A 12,685-nucleotide genomic window follows, 5' to 3' on the forward strand; every position below is an offset into this window, starting at 1 on the left:
ATATATTTAATATGACAGTATATATTTTACATTCCAAGAAGAGAAAATTTTAATATTATATTAAAAATTCTTCTTTCACAGTTACAAACTAATTTTCCTTAATCATCAATCTCCAAGATGAGTAATAAGAACATTACTTTAATAGAAGTTCAATACAAATATGCAAAAGGCTAAAGCAATTCCAGGAATATAGAAAAATTAAAGTATTATATTATGCTATATTATAATTTATCAGATTCAGATTAGAATCACAAAGTGATTGTTTAATTAGTAGATGAATTATAATAAGAAAAATCATTTTGATTAGAAAAAAATCCAGATAAAGCTTGATGCAATAAAAAAATTATTCAAATCTTTTTTGTTGTAGTTGGCCATTAATCTATATTAACATTTTGGATTCACCTAATTAGTGGGGTAGGCCATTTAAAGGAAAAAGGGAGTGGCCTCAGAATATTAGCTATGTGCTAGCTATGTGCATACTTTGACACAGGAAATCTCATTAAATAAATCTATGTCACAAAACTTGATGGTACCACGCCCTCCCTTCTCCAAGGATGTTTTTGATATGTTTAATGTTAAGGATATTGTTGCTTCCTCCACCCAGGAAAACCTCAGCTCAGGTTTATATTCCATTCTCTTTTTCTTTTGCTTTAAGGTCTTCGTTTTTTTTTTTATGTGAAGGAGGACTCTTCTCTCTTACCCCTCCTCTATCCATTATAGCTTATAAATCAGTAGTGGTGACCAAAGCCATAGAGAAGTCTGAATATCCTAAAGTGGCATCATTATAGTTCAGAGTGATCCAAGACTCCATAATTCAAAGGTCCTCTTTATTCTAATATGCCCTAACTTTTTTTCATACCCAAGCAAAATGCTATTGCATCTCACTTGAATTTGATACTGTAAGTATTGAGGTGGATTGAAGAGGAGAGAAAAGGCATTGACAATGGCAACCTATAGGAGTACAGACACTGTGCAGGCTGTCCAAAGTGGTGCACCTGGAAGAAAATGATTATCAACATTAAGTACAAGAGCACTCAGATATGAGGGCCTTCTGCCATTTTACCACAGAAACTATGTCTAGAATCTTACAAAAAAAGCAGTATGTACAGATCACAATGAACAATGAATCCAGGGACACCTGAGTGGCTCAGTGGTTGAGCATCTGTCTTCAGCTCAGGGCGTGATCCTGAAGTCCCAGGATCAAGTCTCACATCAGGCTCCCTGCAGGGAGTCTGCTTCTCCCTATGCCTATATCTCTGCCTCTTTCTGTGTCTCTCATGGATAAATAAATGAAATTAAAACAAAACAAAACAATGAATCCAGCCTGTAGATAGCAGTGATAGCAAATAATAGATGACAAATACCAGTGAAGAAGTACTTCCAAAGAGAAAGTAGGAACACCAGACACCCAAGTCTCCAAAGTAATGTCCATTCAATAATGCAGGGAAGTGTTCAGATGTTTGGGCAGAAGAGTGGGTTACAGAATGCCAAAAAGTTATCCACTGAAATGACCTTCAGAATAACTAAACCCATGCATGCAGAGCACCTAGAGAACACCAAGAAGAAATGTATTTGGTACAGATCTTGATATGCTAAAGAAGAAGTGACCTGACACAGTAAATAGATTTGGAAAATATCTTGATCTCAGAGAGTGGCAAAATATTCAGGATTATGAACTTGAATTTAAACAAGGCATGTTCAGTGTAAGTGAGGTAAAGAGACTTATGATGTATGCCAGACAGAAGAGTCTGTAGATTTGGAGTGCTCTCTTCCAATACCTAGATAAATGGCTCAGATGAGATCTCTGTAAATTGATTGGAGTTGGAATATTTTGCAAGACAGGTGTATGAGTGGATATTTGAGACAAATAAGAGGCTTATAATTATCGTTGAGTTATGAGTCACTAATTAGAACATCTTCAGTGTAGGTGATACAAGAAGGTTGTAGGTAATGGAAGGGAAAGACAGAACCGTTAATAAGGTTTTTACTCATAGTCTTCTCTGAAGCTCTCTATTCTGGGCAGAAAGTAACATAAACATACCAGGAGTATGTTAATCTGGATTCCAGTGTACCTGAGGGAGAAAGAAAAAAGCCATAATTTTAGTGGTCATCAGATACCCTACCCCAGGGGGTGACACTGCTATGTGGGCAGAGATGGAAGAGCAAAAATGATAACTAAACAGAATGGATATGTTTATGAAGGGAAAAAAATAGAATTATGAGCAGCATGGAGATAGTCTCATGGGAAAAAGAAACTTTATGTATGAAAGCTTGTAAAAATATTTTTATAAAACCTATCAGAAAAAAGAAACCCATATTCAAATCTTCTGTCTGAACCAGTCTTCACTGCATTTTGAGGCAGATTACCAAAGCATTTAATGATGAGGAATTTTAAATCACAGAGATATATATAAGTGAATTCAAATCTTGGCCTATAATCCCTTGTATAATGTGAACAATCTACCTTAAAGAGTTGCACAGATTCATAAAATGTATTACATTTATAACTTTGATAACACCTTCACACATCCCCTTCCTATTTTCAAATTTCTTTCCAAATGTACTCATATTTCACATACCAAATCTAAAATATTACCATAGATTTTCCAAACATGATTAAGATTAAAACAGGTATGCATTTTGCCAATAGTCTCCCAAATGTTACTAGGAATATTTAAATAATGCATATATGCTGCGACTGAGGATGAATTTTGTATTGAAGTCATTAATGTTTTACTGAGAAGTTAAAAGGCTTAGTATCTTCCAGGAGTATATTCTTTCGACTTTAGAAAGAGAACCTGAAAAAGTAAAAGGGGGAGAAAAATGGTAGTCAATACAGAAACAGAAGGTAGAGAAAGAGTAATGGGTATACAAAGTCATCAAATGGGGTTCATGCACACAGAATAAAAAAGATGTGATATGGACATAAGGATCAAGCAAATATATGTAGACTTGTATTGATTCATTCAATAATTAGTTTTTTCATCATCAAACATTTATTGAAAATCCACCAGAGGAGTCACTGGCTGTACGTAGTGAACCAAAACATTGCCCTACCTTACTGAACTTAAAATGTACTGGACATAAAAAATAAAACAGTACAAGATAATTATTGATTACCATTTTGCGTGTGGTATGAGACAAACAGCAAGAAGGAAAACTGCAGTTAGAATTCAAATAGGGAAGCAACTTGTCTTGTGAGGAGGACAGAGACACTTGTAAATCCAGGCCTCAATGAGGAAAACAAGCTTCTCAGAAAAAACAAGCTTCCTGTGTCTCCTTACTAACATTTCATGTGCAATGACTTCAACTCAGCACAGATTCTGGAAACTCACATTTCAAAATCTCAATCTGACTAAGGATATTTGGCATTAGCAAATAATTCTCTCTGCTTTCCACTTCACCATCTCAGTGTCCATGTACAGTAGATTTTTCCAATGATACCTTAGTAGGCGGAATTATTGTTATTCCCCAAAGTCAGTATTCCTCAAGAACTGTACAGATTCCTGATTTATGAAACTATTCCTTCTGGGCTTATTCTCAATTATAGGGCTTTGTTCTTAGTACCTAGCTTGCTTCTAATTGTTCTAAGATTTGAATAGGTTTTCAGTATAAACTCAAATATGCATATATATGTATATATACATAATATTGTGTATTTTTATAAGGAAGGAAAATGTTGAATGCTTTATTCTTAATTTTTTTAAATAATACAGATAAAGAATTCCTTTTGTGTCTCTCTACACCATCACAGTCTCCTCCAAAAGAAGCTATTATTATTATCAGTTTAACATGTATTTTTAAATTCAGAAATTAACTGATATTTTATATGATTAAATTGTTTTACAAAAAGTGTTATTAAATACATGAGTGTGTGTGTATGTGTGTGTGTGTGTGTGTATCTTCTTATCTCTTGCTTAAACTTTGAATACCTATCAATCTAGGCCTTTTTTACACTGTAGAATACTCCATAGTATGGATAGATTCCCAACTCATTAAACTGTTTACTTATGGACAGCCAATTAGTTTTTTTAAATTACTATTATTTTATTTCAAACATTGCTGAAGTGAAAATTCTTATTCAAGTCTCTGTGGTCATAAACAAACAGCAGAGCATAAATCTAGGGCAGTGCTAAGAATTGGAATTTCTGGGTTAAAGACTAGGTACATTTTAAGTTGATACATATAACAAAGGAGCTGACAAAATACTATACAATACTGATTTAGATTATGACCTCTTGTATGTGAAATGTGAGCTCTCAATACATTCATCAAAATGCAGCCTTATCAACCTTTCTAACTTTGACAAGATGACCAGGTCCCATAGAGCTGCTACTGGTGCCATTGAAGCACTCTGTGCTTCCCTGGACCACCTTTGTGGTGGTGAAAAGGAGTGGCTTGTGGGTAACCATCTCACCGGCCCTAACCTCATTATTTTCTTGGAAGAAAGAGTTGGATGAGCCCCTGGCGAATCTGTTTTGTCTTAACACTGTAGATGATGGGGTTGAGCACAGGAGGCACCAGAAGATAGATGTTGGCCAGGAGTAGACGGAGAGCAGGTGCAGTGTGCTTCATGAAGCGGTGCACCAGAGCCACGCTGATCATGGGCACATAGTACACAAGCACTGCACACATATGTGACACACATGTGTTGAGGGCCTTACACCTTCCCTCCCCAGAGGTAATGCCCAGCACTGTGTAGAGGATCAGCACATACGAGAGGATGATGAGCAGCGAGTCCAGCCCAAAAGTAGAAGTAACAATGCAGAGCCCCAGAATGCTGTTGGGACGTGTATCCCCACAGGGCAGCTGGATTAGATCTGAGTGAAGGCAGTAGGAGTGGGAGAGGACATTGTGGCCACAGAAGGGCAGACGCTTCAGGAGAAAAGGCAGTGGGAACATGAGCATCACACTCTTCAGTCCAAGTGCAGCACCAGTAGCAGCAATACGGGGCCTGGTCAGGATGGCTGTGTACCTCAGTGGGTTGTAGATGGCCACAAAACGGTCCACAGACATGGCCAGCAGAACTCCTGACTCCATGATGGAAAAGCAATGTATGGAGAACATCTGCAAAAGGCAGGCTTCAAAGCAGATCTCATTGGCACCAAAAAGGAAGATGCCCAACACAGTGGGCAGTGTAGAAGCAGAGACACCAAGTTCTGCAAAGGCCAGCATAGCTAGAAAAAGGTACATCGGCTGGTGCAGAGTGGTGTTTTTCCTGATCACTGCCAGGACCAGGCTATTGCCCACAAGGGCCACAAGATATATGGAGCAGAATGGGACAATAAACCAAGGGTACAGGGCCTCCAGACCAGGGAGACCAGTTAGCAGAAAATACTTGGGATTGAATTGACTGCTGTTGAACATTTTCCTATGTTGGAGTCCGAGGACTTTGACACAAGCAGGTACCAGAAATATAACCTGGGGTGAAATACATAAAGGTTATTGGAGAGTGAGAAAACCTGCAATTTCCTCTGCGTCATATATCTGCCCACTTATGTCCCTCCTCCCATTCATGATCAGTTCTTTTTGGTCTTTGATGCTAAACAAAAATGTGGTGTCATACTTAGAAATAGGCAATCTTCAGAATAAGAGAATCTGATAGGATATTTTATCATTCGTATTTAAAACTAATCTCTATACTGGTTCCACTGTGTTTGGTAAGAATTTAATGTTTTCCATGTTTCTATCAAGAGATCGTATTGTGTAGTTTTAAAAAGACATCATTGGAAAAACATTAACACAAAGAAAGCTGTAATCTGTCAGACATTCTCTGAATTACCTGTTGGAGCATATTGGGTTTTAAGTAGCCTATGGAAACAGAGGTTAGAATATACTTACTTCAATGTTAGTAGAGGATGGCTCAAGAGATAAAGATTCTAAATGCCCATCTCTGCCACCCCAAGCAGTATCGAAGACTGCTCTCCACTGGAGACACAGACTTATCTAGTTTTACTGGATAAAACACTTCTAAAATGGGCTCAGTTCTCCATATTCTTTCTACTACCTTCTGAATGATCATTTTGGTTTTTACTCACAATGGAAGAAAACATGGAAAAAGTCAATGTTATAAAGGTTGATGAAAAGAAATACTTTGACCACTGGAATTTCTATTAATGGGAAGAAATATTCTGTCCAATGGATAATTCCTCTCCCACAGTCAATCCACACACGACAGCATGCTTAATCAATACTTACTGTGTCTATGAAAATGATGAGCAGTAGTCCATGTTTTTGAAACTGCACATATAAAAACAAAAGCCTTTTAAAAAAAGATTAATTAATTTATTTATTTGAGGCAGATGTGAAAGATAGCACACTGGGGACAGAGAGGAGTGGGAGAGGGACAGCGGAAGAAGGAGTGGGACAATCCCATGCAGACTCTCTGCAGGGCTTGAGGCTTGATCTCAGGACCCTGAGATCATGATCTGAGCCAAAACCAAGAGTTGGATATTTAACAAACTTAGCCACCCAGGCACCCCCAAAACAGAAGTCTTTTTATCCATGATGGCCCACCTCAATAGTGTTGATGGTTTTGGAAAGCCTGTCTGGAAGGCCACTTGCATCATTTTACACTATCCAAGAGATGAATATGTTGACAAAGGGAAAGATGTTTGCATATTAAGAAGTTGTATCTGTGAAGAAACTTCCAACTTCAGTATGGAAGTTCAATCAAAATTGACAGGTTAGAAAGAAAAATGAGAGTGGAAGAAAAGGATATCTTTCTCGTCAGGTAGAGAAAACAGATCTTATTTCCCATTGGAAACAAACAAATGTAAAAACATGACATGGAGGGAAGTGTATTGACGATGAGGAATTTGGAGACACAGAAGATGGGATACAATTGAATCTGCAAATAGGACTTTAAATCTCTGATTTCAACTTTCTGGTGGGCTCTGATTTTTAAATCTGCAAAATGGAGATAATCATATAGTATATAAGACCTGTGACTTCTCTCTGAGGGACAGATTTCAATGATGTCATGAGGTGTTCCTTGACTAGGAACCATTTATGTGGCTGATACTCTGAGCCTGACTGCTTTTCTAATTAGTATTTGGGGTATATTGTCCCTTTCAGCCTGACCCTTCCACTCCTCAATTTGGCATAATAACAGTCGAAGTTATTTACTTCCTGTTTATAGTATGTAAGTGTTTGCTTTGTTTTTAGCAATATCCTTGGATTACTTAGAATTCAACCTTCATTTACAAATATGTATTTATTAATTGCTTCTTTATGTATTGCTCTTAGATTTCATGTTACGTATTTTGGAATTTCAGAGCAGTGTGCATAAAAAGGTAGGGCTGCAGAGTATGGGGTCAGATTACCTAGGTTGGAATCCTGGTTTGTCACTCTCCCATGGGCTCTCTATTCCTTATCTAGAAAGCAGACATAATATGTAGCCCTAGGCTTGTCTGAGGCTTACACCAGTGAATGTGTATGAAGCAGGTAGCATACTGCATACTTCCAGCAACTGTTACTTTTGCTGGTGAAATAATGGTAATAATAATGTCAATGTAAGTCAGGCATTTAATTTTTATTTTATTTTATTAATTTTATTTTTTAAATTTATTTATGTATTTATTTATTCATGAAAGACACAGAGAGAGAAAGAGAAAGAGGGAGAAGCAGGCTCCATGCAGGGAGCCTGACGTGGGACTTGATCCTGAATCTCCAGGATCACACACCCTGGGCTGACAGTGGTGCTAAACTGCTGAGCCACCTGGGCTGCCCGGCATTTAATTTTTACATAATCATTTTTCACTCAGGCCTTTCTCTCTCCAGCCTTATTCTCTCTCTCTTTTTTTTTTTTTTTGCAATTAAGCAATTTCTGAATTGCTTAAATTTTTCTAGATTGAAGATAACAATTTTGTATCTTTATCCCAACCTTATTGCATTTACAAGTATCTGGAATGCCTGTAAGAAATCATTTGCCTCTGCTTCCTGAGCCATCAGGATGTGGATGAATGTCACCTATATTAAAACAACAACAACAACAAAACTGGTGCAGCCACTCTGGAAAACAGTATGGAGGTTCCTCAAAAAGTTAAAAATAGAGCTAGCCTATGACCCAGCAGTTGTACTACTACATATTTACCCATAGGATACAAAAATACTAATTTGAAGGGGCACATGCACCCCAACGTTTATGGTAGCATTATCAACAATAGACAAACTATGGAAAGAACCCAAGTGAGATACACACACACACATACACACACACACTGGAATAATACTCAGCCACAAAAAAGAATGAAATCTTGAGGTGCCTGGGTGGCTCGGTCAGTTAAGCATCCAACTCTTGATTTCAGCTCAGGTCATGATCTCAGGGTCATGAGATTGAGCCACACGTTGCATCAGGATCCACACTAAGTGTGGAGCGTGATGGGATTCTCTCCCTCCCTCTCTGCCCCTCCCCACCCCCACTTAAGTGGACTCTCTCTCAAAAAAAAAAAAAAAAAAAAGGAAATCTTGCCATTTGCAACGACCTGGATGGAGCTAGAGTGTATTATGCTAGGTAAAACAAGTCAGTCAGAGAAATACAGATATCATATGATCTCACTTATATGTGGAATTCAAGAAACAATACTTGAACATAGGGGAAGGTGGGGAAAAGGGAGGGAGTCAAACCCATAAGAAGATACTATTAACTTTAGAGAAAAGACTGAGAGTTGCTGGGGGGTGGGGTGGAAGGTTGGGCTAAATGGATGATGGACATTAAGGGGGGCAATTGTAATGAGCACTGGGTGTTATATATAAGTGATGAATCACTAAATTCTACACTTGAAATAATATTACACTATATGTTAACTAATTAAAATTTATTATTTTTTAAAATATTTTATTTATTTATTCATAAGAGACACACAGAGAGAGAGGCAGAGACATAGGCAGAGGGAGAAGCAGGCTCCATTCCATGCAGGGAGCCTGATGTGGGACTCGATCCCAGGTCCCCAGGACCATACCCTGGGCCGAAGGCGGCGCTAAACAGCTGAGCGGCCCAGGCTGCCCACTAATTAAAATTTAAATAAAGACTTGAAACAAATAAAAAAGAAAAAATGCTTGAATGATATACATAACATTTAATCATTGACTAAGTGAGTCAATTTTGGAGAAATTATCCTAATGAGAAATGTGAAAAAAATGTTTGACATTTTTGTCCAGAACAGCTTTGTGCACATACACATACAAAATCTGATATTCAAATTATGCTTAATTAAGCATCGTTTCATTTTATGAAACAAAATTTTAAATCATCTATTAAAGTGATATTTAATAATATGTAAAACAAAAGGCTGCTGCTTTCCACAAGCTACTCTAAGCCTTAAAAACAAACAAACAAAAAATGTTTGCATGAGAAGGGAGCCATTGTGTAGAATTGCCAATACTGAGTATCACCCACCACGTCAAAGGAAACCCATAAAGTTTGAGAGAGAACATGCCTGTCTGTGATACAGGTTGTGGAAAGGGAGTAGTGGCCTGGGATCCAGCCTCAACTTTGTGTTTGTCATCTTCTTTGTCTACTGGCCGGTGTATTAATTTTGGAGGCACCAAGAAAAAGTGAAGGAAACAGATTCTAAAATGCATGGTATCCTCTGGCGCTTCAAAACGGTCTGGTGGAGAGGAAGTCAGTGGTATCTGAACATCATCCATCAATTTGAATTGATAAAAGGAACAGTGTTTTGCTGTTGTTGTTGTTCCCTGCCTCCACTGTTTAAGATGAAAGGGAAATTCTTCTATCTCATGTCTGCATCCTCTTTGAAACTCCCATGAGATCTACCTCTTTTAACTTGACTCATCTGCAAATCCTGACACATCCTAACACCTCTTTTCCCCTCCTGGTCATTCCTGTGATTTTTGTTATTATTTTCTTTTCTGCCTTCCATTTCTTAAGCACTTCAGCATTCAGATCAACTAAAAATTATATTTTAAAACCAGTGTAACTTTCATCATTGTTTTGGAACATCTGGCTCAGATGTCAGTCCTGTGGTGTCTTCCTCACTTGGGCATGTGGTTAATCACTTTCTGCAGCAGCACCTCCCTCTAATCTAGCACTCCATCCCCTGTATTGCCATTTAAGTTGTTCGTGTGCCTTCTTCTGGTTGTCTGTAAGCTCTTCCAAAGAAGATGGAGGGCCGGGGATCCCTGGGTGGTGCAGCGGTTTAGCGCCTGCCTTTGGCCCAGGGCACGATCCTGGAGACCAGGGATCGAATCCCATGCCGGGCTCCCGGTGCATGGAGCCTACTTCTCTCTCTCTCTCTGCCTGTGTCTCTGCCTCTCTCTCTCTCTCTCTCTCTGACTACCATAAATAAATAAATAAATAAATAAATAAATAAATAAATAAATAAATAAATAAATAAAATAAAAAAAGATGGAGGGCCTACATTTTGAGCATGTCACCAGGGCTTAATAAAAGGGAAGGGACACAGGGAGGCAGGAAACAGGAAAGAAGGTGCATATTGATATGGTGATATCGTCTAGGCTGGGAATTTGAGGCAGGAAACAGGAAACAGGGGAAGGACTTTGTCTTCTTCTATCAAATGATATCCTCTCAAGACAAAAAAAAAAAAAATCATGTAATATCCTTTTACTCCATTGTATATGAAAAGCTGTTATCTTAGGAAGTCAGGGATCGATGCTGATGAAAGAGGTGTGTGGGTTGAGAGGGAAATATTTTAAAAGGAGGTTAAAGCCTGGTGTTTGGTGGGGAAAAGGTAATTCTTAATTAGAATTTGGTAATTCTTACTTAAAATTACAAGAAAAGAAAAACAATCTGCATTGATTTAGTACAATGTATCAGGTACTCTGGAAGGGTGCCCTGTATGTGTTATCTTTGTATATAGGTCACCTGACTTATTCTCAAAATACTCAAAACAACTCACTCATACACATTTAACAACTTGGGAAAGTGAGAGATCAGCATTTCAAGTGACTTGCTAACTCACAGTGGCAAACCTGCAGTTTAAGAGAACAAGGAGCCTGAACAAAAGTGGTACAAGGAAGCCCATGGTAACAAATGGGTTGGAGGAATCAGTCAACCAGATGGGGAGGAAGGACAGTGAAAAACACAGGTCATCGAGGAGCTGGTTTCAAGAGTGACTAGGCCTTACAGGCTATGTGGCTGCCTGCATGGGAAAAGGGGACAAGGACTATTGACATGGAAGGTGAGGGAGAGGAGGGTAAATAGGTCTAAGAAACAACGATTTAAAAGGAGAATTAAATACCTACTTTAAAATTTGGACTTGGAAAAAAAAAAAGGAGGTTTCCCTGCCCTAGTTTTCCTGAATTAATAGAGAAGAATTGAATAAAACAGATCAAGTATTTCTCTGCCACAGTGAGGCTTTCTGGATAAAAGTCTGAGTCCTGCCAGGAGAGATATTTCATGACATGAGGAAAGGGGAGCATAAAATCCGTGCTGGAAATGAGCTGCATCTCAGAAAGGAAACCCATTTCAGCTCACCTGAACAGATTTCCCATCCTCCTGATGCAATTGGCTGGACTTCTATGCCAACTCCACTACTCCTCTATGAAGGTCCACCTACCCATTCAAGGTAGTCAGTCTCAGGCTGGTTTCCAGCTCACTACCTGGAAGCAGGGGCTGACTGGCCTTCTTATTTATTGTGACTTTAGAACTAGCCTTCTCCTTCTCTCAATTTTACCAGGCAGTCCTCTGGGATACACAGGCAAACCAGACTCAGAAGAATGTGTTGCCTCTAGGCCTGCAGGAATTGGGCCAAGAGCAGAGGATCCCAGGAGATGCTCTCTGGGGAACTATAAGTCAAATTCAGAGATAATATACAAGATGTGTATGTGTGTGTGTGTGTGTGGGTATACATATCTGTGTGAGCATGCTTTTATGTGCATTTGCTAGTGTGTAAATTCATGTAAATATGCATCTGAATGCATGTGTGTGTGCATGTGTGTAGATGTATATATACCATGTTCCTTCATGTAGAAATTTGTTTGCAAGTTTTTATGAACCTATAAGCATGTATATTTTCCCACGAATATATTTACCATCAAATGTGCATTAGTGTAGGTGGTGATATGACAGAGGTATGTCCTTGACTCATTAATCCAAGGAAAGAACCCTTGGATCTGGGTGAAAAGTGAAACTGAATATCCATTCACGTCCGTGTATGTGCATAAATGTCCTGCATGTCTCTTATAATCTTATATATTTGTATGATAGTATATGTCTGCTTAAAGATCCTTCTAAAATACTCTGATAATTGTCCTTTGTCCTAAACCTTATTGGTCCATGACATTCTTGTGTCCTAAGGGGATAGCAGAAATTGTCTTGTACTGAAACTGGCAAAGTATCATCTAAGTGGCCTGTTGAATTTGCACCTTGTACTCAGATCTGGGGGTTTTTCCTTAGGTTAGCAATTCAAGGACATACTTCTGCCACATTACTACCTACAGATCTGAAACTCCGACAACCTCAATTTTTCTTGTTCAGGTTATAAATTAAGCTTTATTTTTAATGAGAAAGAGAGTAGAAATAGAGGAGGGGAAGGCAGAGGGAGAGGAAGAATGAGAGAGGGATTCCTAAGCAGGCTCCACACCCCACACAGAGCTAGACTTGGGGCTCAGTCTCATGACCCTGTGATCATGATCTGAGCCGGTATCAAGAGTCAGGTGCTTAACTGAGCCACCCAGGGACCTTATAAATTAAGCTTTTATG

At 38.6% G+C, this 12,685-nt stretch overlaps 1 protein-coding gene across 1 annotated transcript; it reads right to left on the reverse strand.

The window, feature by feature from the left end:
* Positions 1-4,431: 4,431 nt before the first annotated feature.
* Positions 4,432-5,367, reverse strand: LOC144295374 (olfactory receptor 51I2-like). The gene has a single exon (XM_077867764.1). The coding sequence runs from the start codon at positions 5,365-5,367 to the stop codon at positions 4,432-4,434; it is 936 nt and encodes a 311-aa protein (XP_077723890.1).
* Positions 5,368-12,685: the final 7,318 nt, after the last annotated feature.

This window comes from Canis aureus, chromosome 23 (genome assembly GCF_053574225.1).
Source record: "Canis aureus isolate CA01 chromosome 23, VMU_Caureus_v.1.0, whole genome shotgun sequence".
In the NCBI taxonomy this organism is placed as follows: Eukaryota; Metazoa; Chordata; class Mammalia; order Carnivora; family Canidae; genus Canis; species Canis aureus.